General features: G+C 46.2%; 1 protein-coding gene across 2 annotated transcripts in view; it reads right to left on the bottom strand.

The window, feature by feature from the left end:
• The window catches only part of nfkb1 (nuclear factor of kappa light polypeptide gene enhancer in B-cells 1), a 126,903-nt gene that overhangs the window by 89,950 nt on the left and 15,540 nt on the right, over positions 1–21,413 (bottom strand). For both annotated transcript variants that reach the window (XM_063046963.1, XM_063046962.1), the window contains exons 2-3: positions 15,528–15,567; positions 3,197–3,287 (exon numbers count right to left, since the gene is read on the bottom strand). In XM_063046963.1, the coding sequence (XP_062903033.1) occupies positions 3,197–3,287; positions 15,528–15,560 (124 nt within the window). In that variant the 5' untranslated portion in view covers positions 15,561–15,567. The remainder of the gene's footprint in view (positions 1–3,196; positions 3,288–15,527; positions 15,568–21,413) is intronic.

Here is a 21,413-nt window from a genome sequence, read left to right as displayed (position 1 = left end):
TGCATCAGTAATGATCTTTCAAGAATCAGTTGATTCTGGCATGGCTCTGGAGGAATGGAAAATTGCAAATGTGACTCCACTCTTCAAGAAGGGAGACAGGCAGTAGAAAGAAAATAATAGGCCAGTTAATCTGACCTCAGAGGTTGGGAAGATGCTGGAGTCAATTGTTAAGGATGTGTGATTTCAGGATACTTGGAGGCACATGATAAAATAGGCTGTAGTCTGCATTGTTTCCTCAGGGGAAAATCTTGCCTAATAAATCTGTTGGAATTCTTTGAAGAAATAACAAACAGGAGAGACAAAGTTAGAATCAGTTGATGTTGTGTATTTGGATTTTCAGAAGGCCTTTGACAAGGTGCCAACATGTGAGGCTGCTTTACAAGCTACGAGCTCATGGTATTGCAGGAAATATTCTAGCATGGATAAAGCATTGGCTGATTGGCAGGAGGCAAAGAATGGGAATAAAGGAAACCTTTTCTGGTTGGCTGCCTCTGACTGGTGGTGTTCCAAAGGGGTCTGTGTACGGACCAATTCTTTTTACATTATATGTTAATGATTTGGATGATGGAATTGACGGTTTTGTTGCAAAGTTTGCAGACAGTATGAAGATAGTTGGAGGACAGGTAGTTTTGAGGAAGTACAGAGGCTACAGAAGAACTAAGATAGATTAGGAGAATTGGCAAAGTAGTGGCAGATGCAATAGTGTCGGGAAGTGTACGGCAAGCACTTTGGTAGAAAAAATGAAGGAGTTAACAATTTCTAAATGGAGAAAAAAAAACAAAAAACTGATGCACAAAGGGAGTTGGGAATCTTTGTGCAGGATTCCCTAAGGGTTAATTTGCAGGTTGAGTTTGTGGTGAGGATGGCAAATGCAATGTTTGCATTCATTTCAAGAGGACTAGAATATAAAAGCAAGGACATAATGTTGAGACTTTATAAAGCATTGGTGAGGCGTCAATTGGAGTATTGTGAGCAGTTTGGGGCCCCTTATCTTAGAAAGGATGTGCTGAAACTGGAGAGGGTTTAATGAGAATGATTCCTAGTTTGAACTATTTGTCATACGAAGAGCATTTGATGGCTCTGGGCCTGTATTCACTAGAATTCAGAAGAATAAAGGGTGACCTCATTGAAACCTATCGAAAGGTGAAAGGTCTTGACAGAATGGAAGTGGAGAGGATGTTTCCTATAGTGGGAGAGTCAATGACCCGAGGACATAGCCTTAGAATAGAGGGGTGTTCTTTTAGAATGGAGATGAGGAGGAATTTCTTTAGCCAGAGAGGGGTGAATCTGTGGAATTCTTTGCCACAGGCAGCTGTGGAGGCCAAGTCTTTATATATATTTAAGGCAGAGGTTGATATATTCTTCACTGGTTAGGGCATGACGGGATACAGGGAGAAGGCAGGAGATTGGGGCTGAGAGGAAAAATAAATCAACCACGATGAAATGGTGGAGCAGACTCAATGGGCCAAATCACCCAATTCTACTCTCAAATCTTATGGTCTTATGGACAAAATAGGTCCCTCTGAAGATCAGCGTGGTCATATATGCATGGACATGAAAGAAATGGGGGATATTTTAAACTGATTTTTTTGTATCTGTATTTATTTGGGAGACGAACACAGGGTCTACAGAAGTGAGGCTAGGTATTGGTTAGGTATTGCCCAACCAATCTTATAGCTTTTCAAGGAGGTTACCAGGAAGGTTGAAGGAAAGACAGTGGACTTTAGCAAGGCACTTGACAAGGTCCCGTGTCTGAGGTTGGACAAAAAGGTTTAGTCACTCGGCATTCAGGGTAAAGTAGTAAACCGGATTAGACATTGATTTCATGGGAGAACCCAGAGAGTGGAAGTAGATGGTTGCGTCTGATTGAAAACCTGTGACTCATGGTGTGCTGCCCCATCGCTGACCCACCTGTCACTGACCTACTGACCCCCTGTACCTCCTGTCACTGACCCATGGACCCACCCACCACTGACGCATTCCATCATTGTCTCACCTTGTCCCTGACCTACCCATTGCTGATCCACTGACCCACCTTGTCCGTGACCTACCCATCACTGACCCGCTAACCTATCCATCACTCATCACTGACCCATACAACACTAACCCAGTCCATCATTGTCTCACCTTGTCCCTGACCTACCCGTCACTGACCCACCTCGTCACCAACTCTCACTTCAATGACACCCCAGTTACTAACCTCTGACCCTCCCCATAACTGTCTCACCTCATCCCTGACCTACCCTGTCACTGACCTCCCTCCCCAACCCCCACCACACCCGGTTACCAACCCATTCTGTAAAATCCTGGCCGCTCACTGGTTTTGGAGGTTCATCGCCCCATCCAAGCCCTCTCTCCGGAATCCCCGATCAGCCTGATCTCACTGAGGGCCGATCATCCTAACCCACCCATCACAGGGACTGGGCCTTCAGCCCATCGTCCATGGCTGCCCGCGATACTCATTCCTTTCCCCTTGCTTGGTCCATAACTTTCCATGTGCTGCCAGTTCAAGTGCTTACCCTGACACTCCGCAAAAGTGAGAGTCTCTGCTTCAGGCTGTGAGCTGCAGGTTCCAGCCAGCTACCAGGAGCAGCCAAGTTTACAGTACACAGCACCAGCAGTCCAATGAGTCTCCGAGCTTTGAGAACTGAGTCACCATTCTCTGAATCTCAATCTGTTTTCCCACAGTGGAAATATTTAGTGAAGTTTCACTGAAAGCTGAAACAAGAAGCAGCTAGGTGTCTGTGAACAAAACCAGCTCTTCCACCCGCCTGAAGCAGAAGATGAGAAAGTGAAAATCTCAAAAGATTCTGTAGTCCCATCATGAAATGGACAGTGAGAAGCAGAGTCAAGGTACGTCAGGATGTTACGGCGTTCCGAAACCTGCCGCAAAGAAAGGAAAGAATGGGGAGGAGTAGGTGGGGGGGAGGGGGGGAACGGATTTGCATGAGAGAGAGATGCAGAGGAAGGGCGAGTGAGAGGAAAAAGGACAAGGGGCAGAGGTTGAAGCCATGCTCATTGAAGGTTCTGAATGCTCACAGAAGATAGACAGATGACCTATAAGGCTTCCACTGGGGAGTCAGCCCACCAGAGGGGTTGTGGGAGGTGGAGGGAGATTGACGTTCTTTAGCACAAACAACTCCTGACATTTCATAATATCGCTGTCTTGGACAGTGCTGAGAGGGCAGGTACTCACGGGTGTGTAGAGGTGTGTCTGCAGGACCACTGGCAGGGTTGAACATGACCCCAGAGATGTCCAATGCTGCGTAGTCGTCAATGTTGTAGATCTACACAAGGTAATGAGGACAAAGGGAGTTAACACAGGAGAACAGGAGCCGCTGATCAGAGTTCACTGCCAGAGTGCAGGAGAGAAATCCTGGGATTACAGGCGAGGGATAAGGTCAAACACTGCCCAACCACTGAACAAAGTAATGGTCCCACCACCACTTCCCACATCTGGATCCCACCCAGTGCTCTCCACACCTGGATCCCACTGAGTATTCCAGTCCGACTGACCAATCCCCATCTACCACATCTGGATCCCCACAGACTTTTTCTCATCTGGATCCCACCCACCGCAATCCACATCTGGATCCCCTGATTGGTTATTCCTCACATCTGAATCCCACCCAACACCCCCACATCAGGATCCCACCCACCATTGCAAAAGCCACCCTCTTGGTGTTTGCCACATGTGGATTCAGTACACCACTCTCTTCGCCTGAATCTCCACCAACTATTCCACACACCTGGTTCTTGGCTCTCCCATACAGGAAAACTCCTTTCCCCTTAACATCATAATATTTTTCAATCAAATCCCTTCTCCCTCCTCTAAACCCCACCAGATATAAGCCCAGCCTGTCTAACCTCTCCCCCGGAGAACCTGCCCACTCCAAGTATCGGCCTAGTAAACTGAATTGCTTCCAACTAACTAATGCCTTTCTTTAAATAAAACCAATTCCGATGACACTGAAACACCACCTTATTACTCTCTGTATTCAATTTCCCAGCAAGAAACGTTTGCTTCTGAATTACTCCGTGTCCCCTAGTACTAGTGGTTCATGAACCACAGGTACCCAGACACCTCCATACTTACAGCAGTTCAACCTCACTCTGTTCTAGCTCTCCAGCCACACTGGGGAAGCTTACATCGGCCTCACTCTGCCCACTCCCCACTCTATCAATGTTCCCTACCCACACCATCAATGTCCCTCACCCTCACCATCAATGTCCCTCACCCTCACCATCAATGTTCCCTACCCACACCATCAACGTCCCTCACCCTCACCATCAATGTCCCTCACCCTCACCATCAATGTTCCCTACCCCCACCATCAATGTTCCCTACCCCCATCAATGTCCCTCACCCACACCATCAATGTCCCCTACCCACACCATCAACGTCCCTCACCCTCAATGTTCCCTACCCACACCATCAATGTTCCCTACCCACACCATCAATGTCCCTCACCCACAGCCTCACCCCATCAACACCCTCTCTACATCCTCTTTACAACTTACTTTCCTGCGCTTGCTTCTCTTCCTCGGTTTAGATGACAGTTAATGTCTTTTAACACTAACTATTTTGCTCTCCCCACACACTGTCTGCCTTGTTAACTGTTTCCAGCTTTTCCTATTTTCAATGAGTCATCAGCAACCTGTACCTGTGATGCACACTGTCTGTTATACACATTATCAATGATCAAGAGGTTCAGTTGTTGTTCAGACCAAACAACAGAATGAGGAAGAAATGTGAGCTAAGTGATTTTGACCGTGGAATGATTGTTGACGTCAGACAGGGTGGTTTGAGTATCTCTGAAACTGCTGATCTCCTGGAGTTTTCACCCCCATCAGTCTCTAGAGGAGGCATTCCCAACCTTTTTGCATATTATGGACCAATACCATTAAGCAAGGGGTCTATGGACACCAGGTTGGAAACCCTGCTCTCGATTTTACAGGGAAATGCAGTGAAAAACAAAAAAAACACTTTCAGTAAGTGGTCTGAACAACAACTGAACTTCTTGCCATGTCTGCATGCTTTTATGCATTGAGTTGCTGCCACATGATTGGCTGATTAGACAGTTACATTAATGAGTAGGTGTACAGGTGTACCTAATAAAGTGGCCACTGAGTGCAGATAGACTGGATGGGTTGAAAACCTGGAAAATGGAGTTTAATGGGAGAAGGTGGGCATTCGTACACGTTGGTAAGAGATACTTATTGTTTGAGTGGAGAGAGATTGAAACTGAGTGAAATCCAGTGGGATAGTGGTGTTCTTTTTACAAGAATCACAAAAAAAAACACCGAGTTATTAGAAGACAAACAGCATTTTGAGCTTTATTGTGAAAGGGTTGGAGTTTACAATTTGGGAGGTGTTGTTGCAATTATATTAGTGAGACCTCAGCTGGTATAAAGTTCTAATCTCCTTACCCATAAAAGGTAGCATAGGACTGGAGCTAGTCCCATGGAGATTCAGCAGGATGATTCCTGGGATCAGACAGTTATCCTATTCAGAGAGGCTGGACAGTTTGAGTCTGTATTCCTTGCAGTTTAGAAGAATGAGGGGTGAGTGAATTCAAACATACAAGCTCCTAAGGGAGCTTGACAAGGGAGATGTTAGGATATTTTCACCAGTGGGAGAGCTACAAACAAGGAGCTATGAGGGGCTGATGATTCTAAACTAAGATGTGTGAAAATTTCTACTCTCACAGAGGGTGATGAACCTTTGGAATTCTCCACCCCTGAGGTGGAGGAAGCAGGATCCTATAAGTAGTAAAGTGGAGGGGGCTAAAGATTTGACAGGTCGAAGAATAGAAGGGATGTAGAGAAATGGCACAGAAGAGGAGCAGGCTACGTTAGAGTGTAGTACAGAAACTGCACTGCAGTGGATTGGAGGCACTAGAAGGGTTGGTTAAAACCGCCAACGCATCACTGGCACCTACCTACCTGCCATCAGGACATATATACAGAAAATGGCCGTTAACTTCATGAAGGATCCCACCCACCCTGCTCATGCACTGCTTGAACCACTCCCATCAGGGAAGAAGCTACACAGCATCCATGCCAAAACCAACAGACTCAGAAACTGCTAATTCCCCCCAGCAGTAAGGCTAATCGACACCTCAAGCCATGAACCCACCCCACCCACCCCCTATCACCACTACGTACATTCACCACACTTCACTTTACGTACGTACATTCAGTCTGTGTATGTAACAGTCACTCGTACATCCTGTTTACCTAGTTATTGAGATACAACACATAACGGGTCCCTCTGGCCCTTTGAGACATGCCACCCGGCAATCCCTCGACTTAATCCTAGCCTAGTCATGGGACAATTTGCAATGACCAAATAACCTGCCACCGGTACGTCTTTGAACTGTGGGAGGAAACCAGAGCCCCCTGGGAGAAATCCTTTTGGTCATGGGCAGAATGTGCAAACTCCTAACAGACAGTGACGGTTATTGAACCTGAATTGCTGGCTTTGTAATAGCATTACGCTAGCTGCCTCGCTAACATACTGTCCTGTTTAGTAGGATTTCTTTTATATTTATTGTGTTTTTTATGCTACATTGGATTCGGGGTAACAATCATTTCAGTCTCCTTTACACTCAAGTACTTAAGAATATCAATAAATAATCTTGAATCTTGAGGTCAGCGTAAATCAGCCATGATCATATTGAATGGTGGGATAGGTTTGAAGGGCCGAGTGGTCTATCTCTGCTCCCGTTTTCTTGTGATTCTATGTGTTACCTCAAATATTTCTTAGAGCTCTGCTTTAACATCATTAATTAATCACTTCCAATGTTTCCCAAAGCCTGATGTTCAGCTCACTGGCCTGTAGTTTCCTGCTTTTTCTCTCCCTCTCTTTTAAACAATGGATTTACATTTATCATTTTCCAACTTCTCCAAAACCCCGGAACTCTGAGAATTAAAACTAGTGCATCAACTTCCTCACTCACCACTTTTGTCAGCCACAGCTCCAACAATTCACATTGGGCTATCGTCCTCAGGATCGTCCCTCCCGCCAGGCTCTGATTTACATTCCTTCTGGAATGTTATTTTTATCCTCTACGGTGAGAACTCCGGCAAAATTCTGCATAATTAATCTGTCATCTCCTGATTTTCTGTTACTAATCCCTCAGACTCGCTCTCCACAGACCACTTTTCACCTAGTTAAATAGTAACTAGTAAGCCCAACTGTTTGTTTATTCCTATAGATCAGTTTTTCCTTCCCTGGTACCCGAAAACCTGCTATGCAAGTTGACACGAGGAATTCTGCAGATGTTGGAAATTCAAGCAACACACATCAAAGTTGCTGGTGAACGCAGCAGGCCAGGCAGCATCTCTAGGAAGAGGTACAGTTGACGTAAGAGCTACAGCCATGACGCGGAACTCTTCTTCCGCCGTCTCTGTCTCCGAGCTCACTTCCTCGGTAAGGACTCTCCCAACCCCACCGATGACCCCTTCTCCCGTCTTCAACCTTCCTCCTCTTCATGGACACCCTGCTCTGGTCTTCTGCCTGCTCCAGATCTCCTCATTGCTAACTGCTGAAAGGACATCAACAGTCTCGACTCCACCGCAGCCCGTTTCCATTCCAACCTTACTCCTTCCGAAAGCTCTGCTCTCCACTCCCTCCGCACTCCACAGTTAGCAATGAGGAGATCCGGAGCAGGCAGAAGACCAGAGCGGGGTGTCCATGAAGAGGAGGAGGGTTGAAGCCGGGAGAAGGGGTCATCGGTGGGGGTGGGAGAGTCCTTGCCGAGGAAGTGAGCTCGGAGACGGAGACGGCGGAAGAAGAGTTCCGCGTCATGGCTGCCCCTCTTACGTTGACTGTACCTCTTCCTAGAGATGCTGCGTTCACCAGCAACTTTGATGTGTGATGCAAGTTGACAGGGTGGTTACGAAGGCATATGGTGTGTTGGCCTTCATTAGTCGGAGCTCTGAGTTCAGGAGCTGCAAAACTCTGGTAAGACCACACTTGGTTCACTTCTAATTGCCTCATTATAGGAAGGATGTGGAAACTTTAGAGAGGGTGCAGAGGATGCTGCCTGGATTAGAGAACATGTCTTATGAGGAAAGGTCGAGTGAGATGGGCCTTCCTCTTTCGAGCAAAGGTGGATATGAGGTGTCTTGTTAGAGATGTATAATATTATGAGAGACATAGATAGAGTGGACAGCCAGCAGCTTTTCCCAGGGCAGCAATGACCAATAACCAGAAGATGTCTGTCTGGGGAGAATGGAGGGAAGTTTAGATCGCGTAGGGCTCCCCGTGGCCATCCCCCTCACTAACACCTTTGGATACTGCTGGCGTGGATGTGCTTTCAGGGGCTAGCGGCAGCAGTCAGGTCCTTGGCACTGTGACTAGTTCTGAGATTCAGAGGGAAAGGATACAGTTAGACAGGGTGATAGTGATAGGAGACAGACAGCAGATTCTGTGGCTGCAGAAAAGACACCGGGCGGGGGGGGGCGGGGGTGCCAAGGTCAAGGATGTCTTTGTGCAGCTGCATAAAATTCTCAAGGGACGGGGCAAATAGCCGGAGGTTATTGTACAGATAGAACATGGTATGAGGTCCTTCCTGCAGAATGAGTACAGGAGTTGGGTAAATTAGGAAGCTGGACCTCAGGGGGCAGTGATCCCTGGATTACTCCTGGTGCCACGTCAGGAATGAGAAGTTCTGGCTGCAGAGCCAGTGAGGGGATAAGCATTCAGGTTCTTGGATCACTGTGATCTCCTTTGGGGTGGTGGCAACCTGTTACAAGAGGGAATGGTTGCACTTGATCCAGAGGGAGACCAATATCCTGGCAGAAAAATTTGCCGGTGCTCCATGGGAGGTTTTAATTAGTTTAGCTGGGGGGGGGGGTGAGTTGGCATTTTGAACGGAAGGAAGTCTTGGAATAAAGCAGTAACAAGTTTAGTAATTAAGATAGCCAGGGTAACATTAAAAGCAGGGAAAGGGATACCCTGTTAAACTGAGCTTTGAGTTTAACAGGTAAGATGGATGAAGTCAGAGCCTGGATTGTCTCTGAGGACTGGGATGTTATAGTCATCTCAGAAACATAGCTGAGAGAGGTTCAGCATTCCAGGATACAGGTGGTACAGGAATGATGGGATAGAGGTAAGCAAGAAGCGGGTGTTGCCTCTTTGATCAGGACTTAGAAATGACATTCATAGGATCTTCCAGTGAGGCCAAATGGGTAGAACTTAGAAACAAGCAATGGAGAGTCACTAGTGGGGCTGTATTATAACCCCCTGCCCAGCAGGATCTTGAGGAACTGATGTGTAGATAAATTCTTCAGTTGTAACAACAATAGGGTTGTATTAGTGGGAAAATTTAATTTCTCCATTATCGATTGTGTCACTCAGAATGTTAAGGGTCAAGATTGGTAGAATTTGTGAAATGTGTCCAGAGGAATTTCCTGGGTCAATAGAGGGCCCTATTTGGGAGGGTGCAATACTGAACCTCCTCTTAAGGAATGAGGCAGAACAAGTAACTGAAGCAGCAGCCAGGGAGCTTTTGGCTCAAGTGACCATAATTCTATTACCTTTAAGATCATGGGAAAGGATAGATCAGATCCACAGGTAAAGACCCTAAACTGAAGCAGGGCTAATTTTGGAGCAATTGGGGAAAATCTAGTAAAAGTTGTTTGGGTGAGCTTGTTTGAAAAAGGAACAAATGGCAAGGGGTGGGGGAGGGGGGAGGCTTTTTGGAGAGTCCAGGAGCAGTGCATTACTGTTAGAGTGAACCCTACACCCTGGCAAGTTTAGGGAACCTTGGCTGATGAGATATTGAGGCTCTAGTCAAGAAAATGGAAGCATACATTGGGTTTAGGTGGTTTTGGAATCAAGTGAATCCCTTTGAGTATAAAAAAGGATTAAAACACTAAGTGGGAAATCAGGAGGGCAAAGGGGGTATGAAATGGTTCTGGCAGGTGAGGTTAAGGAAAATACCAAAGAGGTTCCATAGCCATATTAAAAGGATGTCTAGGGACAGGTCTAGAAAGAAGGTCTAAGATCAGCAGTACTGCCTATATCTTGAGCTGCAGGATAGTTAAAGGATATTTGTTTACTTAAGAGGAAATCATGGTTGCTCAGGACAGAAAAGGGAAACAAGTAGAAATATTTTGGAGGGGATTTGTGTTATCTGGGAGGATGTACTCACAGCCTTACAGTGCATTAAGGTGAATAGGTTCCCAAGACTTGAGCAGGTGTGTCCTTAGGTTGTGTGGGAAACCAGAAAGGAAAGTGTAGTGACCTTTGTGGAGATACTTGTTTCATTATTAGCCACTGGTAAAATTCCTGAAATTATGTTCTGTTGCTTAAAGGTAGCAAGAAGCCATGGAATTACAGGCTAGTCAGCCTGACATCGGTAGTGGGAAAGTTACTGAAGGAAATTCTGAGGGACAAGATCTACCAGCATTTGGATAGACAGTCTGCTTAGAAAGAATTGCTTTGTGCATGGGAAGTCATCCTTAAAGTAATTTTTAAAGATTTTTGAAGCAGTAATCAAGGATGTACATGATTTAGTAAGGCCTTCAAGGACCTGATGGTAGGCTAGTCTGGAAGGTTGGGTCCCATGGAATCCAGGAAGAGCCAATTAGGTGGATTCAAAATTTGCCTTGAACGCAGGAAGCAGAGCGTGGTTGAAAGTTTTCTCAGAATGGGGGCTGGTGACTAGAGTGTGGCAAGGGCCAGTGTTGGGACATTTATTCATTATTTATAAATAATGAATAAAGGTCCCAACAAATGTATTAATGCAGGGGTCCCCAACCTTTTTTGCACTGCGGACCGGTTTAATATTGACAATATTCTTGCGGACCGGCTGACCGGGAGGGGGCTGTTCAAGTAGGGCTAAACTCACCTCAACCTGTCTTTTACAGTTAGGGTTGCCAACTTTCTCACCCCCAAATAAGGGACAAAAGTAGCAGTCAAATCCCGGGACACTTTACCCCAGGAAAGACTACCATGACCATGAAGCCCTGCACAGGCACCTGTGCGCACATGTGTGACGTGCACATGTGCGACGTGCGCATGTGTGACGTGCGCATGTGTGACGTGCGCATGTGTGACGTGCGCATGCGCGTACATGCCGATTTTTTTCCCACAAATCGGTTTTGGCTTAATCTTCCCAACTACACTGTACATACATTATTTCTACTTTATATAGGCTGTGCTTTTACTATACGTTACTGTTATTTTAGGTTTTATGTGTTATTGGTATGATTTGGTAGGTTATATATTAAGTCTGGGAACGCTCAAAAATTTTTCCCATATAAATTACTGGTAATTCCTTCTTCGCTTCACGCCATTTCGGCACGAAAGGTTTCATAGGAACGCTCTACCTTAGTGGGGGAAATACGGGACAAGGGCGGTCCCATATGGGACAAACCAATTTAGCCCAATGTACGGGATAGTTGACAACCCTGTGTTCAAGTTCAACAGTGCGTGACAGGGAATGAGGAAAGGTGCAGCTGACTCATCGTTTCCTCGCGGCCCGGTAGCGCATGCTTTGCGGCCCGGTACTGGTCCACAGCCCAGTGGTTGGGGACCGTTGTATTAATGTATGCAAATGTATTAAGGCTCGATCAGCAAACTCGCAAATAACATGAAATAAGGAGGTGTTGATAAAGAAGCTTATCACAGATTACTGGGGAATCTTCAGTTTGGGAAGTGTACAGGGGGTGGAAAATAAATTTCAGTACAGATGAGAGTGAAGTAATGCATTTTGGAAAGTTAAACCAGAGCAGGATTTGTACAATGAATGGTTGGGCATTGGGGAGTGTAGTGGAATGGAGGGACTTAGGAGTACAAGTGCATAGTTCATTGAAAGCAATGTCACAGGTAGGCAAGATGGTGAAAAGTGATTACACACTGGTGTTCATCAGTCAGGGCATTCAGTTTAGGAGCTGGACAGCAGGACCTCATGGTGCAGTTGTACAAGTTATTGGTGAGGCCACACTTGGAGAACTGGGAAGCTTTGGTCATCTTGTTATTGGAAAGACACCGTCAAACTAGAAAAAGTGCGGAAAAGATTTACAAGCATATTGCCAGGACTAAGGGGCCTGAGTTATAGGGAGAGAATGCTGGACTAGGTCACTTCTCCTAGGAATACAGGAGAATGAAGGGTGACCTTACGGAAATTTGAGGCGTTGATACTGTGGACATTTACCATCTTCTCCTCAGTGAAAGTTGGCATAGATTTAGGGTGAGAGGAGAAAGAGTTAAAAGGGACCTGATGAGCAACTTTTTCTCATGGAGCTTGGTGAGTGTACAGAACGAGGCAGGTACAATAGTATTATTGAAGAAGCCCTTGGATAGGTTCATGGAGGGGCAGGGCTTAGAGGGGTCTGGTCTGAATGCAGAGTCAGGATTAACTTAGTGGGCACTGTGGTCAGCATGGATCACTGGGCCAGAAGGGTCTGTACTGATACTATACTGTTCTGTGACTCTATGAACAACCCTGATCCTATTTCCTCCCAGTTCAGTCCATTGCCCACGTAGTTTAAGGTTAAAATACTCACCTTGACTGTTGTTCTCTTTGTCAGACTGTGTAAAATTCAGTCACAATATGACCAACTACTCCCTGGGAAGTCCTTCACTCTGAAGTCACCCTTTGCTCTAAGAACATCACAAAATCCTTCCCTCATTTAATCACTGCTCCCTTCTGAGAAGGTCCTGTTATCTCTTCCTTTAAACTCGATCAAGCGGTGTGGTTACTGTAGGAGCCTGCACCCGACTCTCACCAGTCTTTCCCCATTATCTCACCCACCCACTTCCACACTAAGTTTCCTGGCTGTGGACACCTTTCTCTATTGCTCAAAGGCCAGTCTGGGTTCCAATCGGCTAATTACACTTATTGCATTTCTGACACTTGGTGACCATCTCTCAGTCTGCTGAGGGAGATTAGATGAACCCAGCAGGACAGCGGGGGCGGGGGGGGGGAGTGGAAGGAGGTGGGTGGGGGTAGCAAGAGGATTTGTAAGTTTGGGTCCATTCCTGATTCAGGGCTTTTGATCTAAAATTTCATTCGCCACCACCCCTCTCCCTCAGGATGCTGCTTGACCTGCTAAGCACCTCCAGTACATTGCTCCAGATTCCACGTTTGCAATCTCCTGCATTCATCACAGACCAGGTCTGACCCATCAGGAAAGCACAGCCTGCTTTGGCTTAGTCCTGATTTCCCACGTCAGCTAATGCCGACAAATCGGCCAGCGAGTGATGGACCACACAAAATCCTGGAGGAATTCAGCAGGTCAGGCAGTATCTATGCATGGTCAATATCCTGGGCTGATACCTTTCATTGCAACTGAAACGGAAGGGGGAAGAAGCCAGAATAAGGTGGTGTTAGAAACATTGATGGGGGAGGGGAAGGAGTACAAGCTAGCAGGTGACAGGTGAAGCCAGGTGAGGGGCAAGGTGGGGGCGGGGATGAAGTGAGAAGGTGGGAGGTGACAGATGGAAAAGGTAACGAGCTGAAGAGAGAATCTAATAGGAGGGAGAGTGGATGATGGGAAAAAGGGGGGGAAGAGGAGCACTAGAGGGGTGTGATAGGCAGGTGAGGAGAAGAGGTAAGAAGCTAGACTGGGGAATGGAGAAAGAAAAGAGGGAGGGGGAAAGGAAAAGGAATTGCCAGAAGTTAGAGAAATTGATGTTCATACCATCAGGTTGGAGGCGACCCAGAAAGATATGAGGTGTTGCTCATAAGAATCTCTTGCATTGGTGATGGCAGAGTTATTACTAAGCTGTACTCTATGGCTCATTCTCCTGACGCAGTCAACATTCAGAGTGTCGTCTCACCAGTTAACTGGGAAAATCTAAACATCACACCCCAACCATGCGTTTTAACAATCCATGTAGACACGCAAACTCCTCACAATTACATCCCTTCAACTTGGTTTGGCAGATGACCAAACCTCGGCATGGGACATTCAGCCCATCACCCATGCTGCCTCTAAAGGAGCTCCAAATCACCCCCCATCTCCCACTCCTTCCCACAGGCTCCTCGTCATTCATTTCCCAATTCCCTTTGTTAAAGCTGCTCCCACAACTCTTCCAGTCAGCACGTCCCAGATCACATCAGGTAGAGCCATAGATGTAGTGTATATGGATTTCAGCAAGGCATTCGATAAGGTACCCCATGCAAGGCTTATTGAGAAAGTAAGGAGGCATGGGATCCAAGGGGACCTTGCTTTGTGGATCCAGAACTGGCTTCCCCACAAAAGTGGTTGTAGATGGGTCATATTCTGCATGGAGGTTGGTTACCAGTGGTGTGCCTCAGGGATCTGTTCAGGGACCCTTACTCTTTGTGATTTTTATAAATGATCTGGTGGAGGGATGGGTTAGTAAATTTGCTGATGACACAAATGTTCGGGGTGTTGTGGATAGTGTGGAGGGCTGTCGGAGGTTACAAAGGGACATTGATAGGATGCAAAACTGGGCTGAGAAGTCGCAGATGGAGTTCAACCCAGGTAAGTGTGAGGTGGCATTTTGGTAGGTCAAATATGATGGCAGAATATGGTATTAATGGTAAGACTCTTGGCAGTGTCGAGGATCAGAGGGGTCTTGGGGTCTGAGTCCATAGGACACTCAAAGCTGCTACGCAGGTTGACTCTGTGGTTAAGAAGGTATACAGGTATTGGCCTTCATCAATTGTGGAATTGAGTTTAAGAGCCTATATAGGACACTGGTCAGACCCCACTTGGAGTACTGTGCTCAATTCTGGTTGCCTCACTACAAGAGGACGAGGAAACCATAGAAAGGGTGCAGAGGAGATTTACAAGGATGTTGCCTGGATTGGGGAGCATGCCTTATGAGAATAGGTTGAGTAAACTCAGCCTTTTATCCTTGGAGCGACGGAGAATGAGAGGTGACCCGATAGAGGTGTACAAGATAATGAGAGGCATTGATCGTGTGGATAGTCAGAGGCTTTTCCCCAGGGCTGAAATGGCTAGCACGAGAGGGCATAGTTTTAAGGTGCTTGGAAGTAGGTACAGAGGAGATGTCAGGGGTAGGTTTTTTACGCAGAGAGTGGTGAGTGTGTGGAATGGGCTGCCAGCGGTGGTGGTGGAGGCGGAAATGATAGGGTCTTTTAAGAGACCCCTGGATGGCTACATGGAGCTTAGAAAAATAGAGGGCTATGGGTAAAGCCTAGCTAGTTCTAAGGTAGGGGCACGTTTGGCACAGCTTTGTGGGCCCAAGGGCCTGTATTGTGCTGTATATTTTCTATGTTTCTACATCCTCACCTGTGGAGAAACTATCTCCCCTCCCCTCTGGTTCCTAAGCTGATTCTCTTCATCTCTCTCCCCTCTGGAGCAGCACCCATTACTTTGCCCTGTAAAATTCATTGGGAGATCTCTACTGGGAAGAAAGATGATGGAATTCCTGAAGCTTGTTTCATTCTTAAACCTCAGACTGCACGGTTTTCAAAGCTCAGAATTAGCTGAAGAAAGATAAATCATATAACGCCCCAATTGATATTGTCAACACAATTCATTGCTATTATAAGCTTGAAATCTCCAATACTTACATTGTTCATACGATAGTTGCCCTCTTCTGCCATGATGAGCCTAAAAACAGAAGCAAAATAAATTAATTAATACAAAAAGAACCTGAGCAGTCAAGCTGTAGTCATCATATAAGGCAGAAGTTTAAAACTACGAACACAACTCACATAGCCAGAGTGCCAACTACAAAAACTCAATGGGAATTAACCGCATTCTCACAGCATCTTTGCTACTTTGAGACATCCCAAGGATCACTCAGCCAACGAAGGATAGCAATTTGCCGTAGTGACAAGGTGGGATGTGCAACAGTGCACAGCAAGATCCCACTGATAGTGGTCGGTGAACTGACCAGTGTGACGTTAGTCAGCTGTTTGATACTGGCCCAGACACCTGGAAGAACTGCCCTGCCCTGGTCCTGAACTGCAGCACAGGACCGGAAACAACTGAGGGGGCTCAGACTTGGGTATCATCTCAGGAAGCTTCTCCCGCCTTGGCTCCTGCCGTGTGACGCACTGCCCAGATCCCATAATCAAACTAATGCACTGAGTGATTCTGAGAATCAACAAGGTCTCCCACTCACAGCTCGGAACCTGTCCACCATCCCCAGATTCTGAAAATGAATAAAGAAAAGCAAAGGAAGGGAGTATCACTATGGCAATGTTAGCACTGGAAAAGTCACAGGCTAATTTAATTTAATTTTCTGACTGATGGGCTAGAACTGGCAAAGAATTATAGAGGTTACACTTGCTGACCTGTTGTGGAGCTGGTGGGTTTGGGAGATGGTACACATGGTGGCCACTGTGCGCTGGTGATGGAGGAAGGGAGGGAGTGTCTGACTTTTGGGTGGGGTGCTGATCAAACAATTCTATTACCCTGCACTTGTCCAGGTAGGTGGAGAGTAATCCATCAGGCTCCCAATGCACCCTGCGAGCTGGTCAAATGGAAGCTGGAAGTACAGCTCCAAGTCAGGTTAACAGCCCCACAGAGTATATGTGTGACTACACCTCTTGACAACGGACATCACTGAATCCTTTACTCACCCCTCCCCTCCAACCACAAACAGCAGGTGTGGGGACATAACACTGGGGAGATGACCCCTTCAACTGTAACAGTGACCCACAGATGTGCCTCAGTACCCCCACTTGAAAGGTGACATGGGTGCTTTACAGTGACTACCACCGGATGAGTGGGGAACTGAGTGAGGGCTATACACTGTGGGAGGGGTAATCTGTACTTTGGTCTCAATCCCATTGCACTCAACTGCACCTCCCAGCCCCGCAGTCCAAACTTTCTTTGTCTTATTCAATGATTCAGCATCCACATCTCTCTGGAGGAGAGGGACAACTGAGAGAGAAGGAATTGCTCATTTGGTTATTTTGAAGATGTGTTGTGTCCCCCAGCATCAGTCACCATTCACTCATCCTGCAGAACAGGATTTGAGAGATGGATGGGATTGAAGCTAAGAAGTCACTTTCAAACCTCTACAACGCATGTTCTCAGTATTATTTATTTATTTATTTACTATCTGCATGATTCGTCTTCTTTTCCACATTGGTTATTTGTCAGAGTTTATGTATAGTTTTCATGAATTCTTTATTTTTCTGTAATTGCCTGCAAGAAAATGAATCTCAAGGTAAAATACCATATATGCACTTTGATAATGAATTTCCTTTGACTTTGAAAAGGATCTCCGAAGCAACTTGGTTCAACTTGGCATCATTGTCCTGCTTTTGCTTTACCTGAACAGCAAGGCATCTCATCATCGCCTTCCAGAGTGTAGTTGTGCTGTCTGGTAGACTTGCCTCAACAACAACGGGAAAATCCCCAAGAATGGAAAATGAATTGGAAATAAAAGTCGTTGTGGATAAAGCATGAAAAGGTTTTGCCTGAAGACCCTCAATGAAGGAGGGTGTTCTGAGTGCTTTGTCAGAAGTCAAGGATGTGGCAACACTGAGAGAAGACACATTAAACACTGGAAAGTTCAAAGTTCAAAGTATGTATACTTTATACAACCTTGAAGTTTGACCCCTTACAGGCAGCCACAAAACAAAGGAACCCAATCAAAGCCGTTAAGAAAAAAGACCGTCAAACACCCAATGTGCAGAAAAGTCATTGTGCAAGCAATAAAGGTAGGCAAATAACATTTAGAAACTGACGTCACAAAAGTGAGTCCACCGCCACGAAACCAGTCACAACCGAGCCAGGAGCCTGTTAGATGCAGGCCACAGCCTGAGGACAGTGCAGAGGTGAGTAAACTGTGCCAAGCAGTGAGCTAAATACTGGACTGTCCCTCTCCTGCGGCCCCGACACAATGACCCTCTCAATCTGGCCCGGCACTTATATCAGCCAAACAGTGGGTCATCCCTCGCTCTCGGACCAGGCCCTGCCGCTTTGATATGTTCTCAGGCCCGGCATCCACCGCTTCAATCTGACCCACACCCCACCTTTCCAATCCGGCCCAGTGCTTAAATCGGTCAAAACATCAGCATGTTCCTCGCTCTCAGGTCCAGGTCTCACTGCCTCAACTCTGCCTGACCTTGGTTCTGCCACTTTGAATTGCCTCCACGTCCACTCCAGCAATGGCCAGACACTGGCTTGCTCCCTGTTCTTGGGGCCAGGCCCCAGCACCTCAATTCGACTCGTAAACACAATGCCCCAACCCCAACCAGAAATGAGTGTTCAAAGTAAATTTATTATCAAAGAGTGTACATGTTATTTATTTTTATTTAGAGATGCAGTGTGAAGCAGGCCCTCCCAGCCCAATGAGCTATGCCACCCAGCAACTCACCTACGCACTTAACCCCAGCCTAATCACAAAACACTTTACAATGACCAATTAATCTACTAACCAGAACCACAGAACACTACAGCACAGAAAACAGGCTATTCGGCCCTTCTAGTCTGTTCCAAAATTTTATTCTGCTAGTCCCATTGACCTGCACCCAGTCCATATCCCTCCAGACCTCTCCCATCCACGTACCTATCCAATTTATTCTTAAAACTTAAGAGTGAGCCCGCATTTACCACGTCAGATGGCAGCTCGTTCCACACTTCCACCACTCTCTGAGTGAAGAAGATCCCCCTAAACCTTTCCCCTTTCACCCTAAAGCCATGTCCTCTCGTATTTATCTCTCCTAATCTAAGTGGAAAGAGCCTACTCGCATTTACTCTGTCTATACCCCTCATAATTTTGTAAACCTCTATCAAATCCCCCCTCATTCTTCTACGCTCCAAGGAATAAAGTCCTAACCTGTTCAATCTTTCCCTTTAACTCAACTCCTGAAGACCCAGCAACATCCTAGTAAATCTTCTCTGCACTCTTTCAATCTTACTGATATCCTTCCTATAGCTAGGTGACCAGAACTGCACACAATACTCCAAATTTGGCCTCACCAATGTCTTATACAACCTCCCCATAACAACCCAACTCCTATACTCAGTGCTTTGATTTATGAGCGCCAGGATGCCAAAAGCCTTCTTTACAACCCTGTCTACCTGTGACGCCACTATCAGGGAATTATGTATCCTCAGTGCCCTTACCATTTACTGTGTAAGTCCTACCTTGATTTGTCCTTCCAAAATGCAACACCTTACACCTGTCTGCATTAAATTCCATCTGCCATTTTCTGGCCCATTTTTCCAGTTGGTCAAGATCCCTCTGCAAGCTTTGAAAGCCTTCCTCGCTGTACACAACGCCTCCAATCTTAGTGTCATCAGCACACTTGCTGATCCAGTTTACCACATTATCATCTAGATCATTGATATAGACAACAAACAACAATGGTCCCAGCACAGATCCCTGAGGCACACCACTAGTCACAGGCCTCCAGTCTGAGAAGCAATCATCCACTACCACTCTCTGTCTTCTCCCACACAGACAATTTTGAATCCACTTTACAACCTCTCCATGGATACCTAGTGCCTGAACCTTCTGAACTAACCTCCCATGTGGGACCTTGTCAAAAGCCTTACTAAAGTCCATGTAGAAAACATCCACAGTCTTTCCTTCATCTACTTTCTTGGTAACCTCCTCGAAAAACTCTACAATATTCATTAAACATGATCTACCACGCACAAAGCCATGCTGACTATCCTTAACCAGCCCTTAGCTGTCCAAATACTTGTATATCCGATCTCTCAGAACACCTTCCAATAATTTACCTACTACTGATGTCAGGCTCACCGGCTTGTACTTACCTGGTTTACTTTTGGAGCCTTTTTTAAACAATGGAACAACATGAGCTACCCTCCAATCCTCCAGCACCACACCCGTGGCTAAGGACATTTTAAATATTTCTGCCAGGGCCCCTGCAATTTCTACACTAGCCTCTCTCAAGGTCTGAGGAAATACCATGTCAGGCCCGGGGGATTTATCTACCTTTATTCGCTGTAAGGCAGCAAGCACCTCCTCCTCTTTAATCTCTTTATGTTCCATGACACTACTGCTTGTTTCCCTTCCTTCCGTATACGCTATGCCAGTTTCCTGAGTAAATACTGATGCAAACTGGTACATCTTTGGAACGTTGGAAGTTTTGGAGCACCTGGGGGAAACTCATACTGTCATGGGGAGAACATACAAACTCCTTAGAGACGGTGCCAGAACTGAATACCGAACTTGGACGCCAAGCTGTAATAGCGTCATGCTAACTGCCATGCCACCGTGGCGCCATATACTACCTTGAAAGTGAGTCGGTAGGGTGTGGAATCGGTTCAGGGTTAAGTGAATGTAGTTAATCATGCCATTTTAGGTGCCTGATGGTTTAAGGGAAATAACTGTTCCTGAACCTGGTGGTGTAGGACTTGGCTCCCGTACCTACCGCCTGATGACAATAAAGAAGAGAACATGGCCTGGATGGTGGGGATCCATGAAGATGGATGTTGCTTTCTTGTGGCAGCGCTCCCTGTAAACGTGCTCGGTGGTGGGGAGGCCAGGAACAACAATAATAAATAAACAATAAATAAATATTGAGAACATAAGATGAAGAGTCCTTGAAAGTGAGTCTATAGGTTGTGGGAACAATTCAGTGTTAGGTGAGTAAAGTTATCCTCTCTGGTTCAAGAGACTGATGGTTGAGCGGTAATAACTATTCCTGAACCTGGTGGTGTGGGTCCTGAGGCTCCTGTACCTCCTTCCTGATGCCAGCAGCTAGATGAGAGCATGGCTTGGATAGTGGGGGTCCTTGATGATGGATGCTACTTCCTAGGGATGGCACTCCATGTAGATGTGCTCAATGGTGGGAAGGGCTTTACCTGTGATGGACTGGGCTGTATCAACTACTCCTGAAGGGATTTTCCATTGAAGGGATTTGGTGTTTCCATGATGCAACCAAGTCAACATACTCTCCACCACACAACTGCAGAAGGTTGTCAAAGTTTTTGATGACATGCAGAATCTTCGCGAAAGTCTAAGAAAATAGAGGTGTTACTGTGCTTTCTTCGTAATGGCACTTAAGTGTTGGACCCTGGACAGATCCTCAGAAATGATAACAATGAGGAATTTAAAGTTGCTGACCCTCTACACCTCTAATTCCCCGGTGAGGAATGGCTCATGGACCTCCAGCTACCTCCTCCTGTAGTCAATAATCATCTCCTCGGTTTTGCTGACATTGAGTGAGAGGGTGTTGTTGTGCCACTACTCAGACAGATTTTCAATCTCCCTCCTATATGCTGATTCATCACCAACTTTGATTCAGCCAATAGCAGTAGTGTCATCAGCAAACTTAAATATGGCGTTAGAGCTGTGCTTAGCTTCATGGTCATAAGTGTCAAGTGAGTAGAACAGGGGGCTAAGCACCCAGCCTTGTGGTGGACCTGTGCTAATGATGATTGCGGAGCTGTTGTTGGCAAGCCAGACTAACTGAAGTCTGCAAGGGAGAAAATCGAGAATCCAGTTGCATTTGATTGCACGT

The sequence above is a fragment of the Mobula hypostoma genome, chromosome 4 (assembly GCF_963921235.1).
Source record: "Mobula hypostoma chromosome 4, sMobHyp1.1, whole genome shotgun sequence".
NCBI lineage: Eukaryota > Metazoa > Chordata > Chondrichthyes > Myliobatiformes > Myliobatidae > Mobula > Mobula hypostoma.
This window is presented reverse-complemented; position numbering and strand designations above follow the sequence as displayed.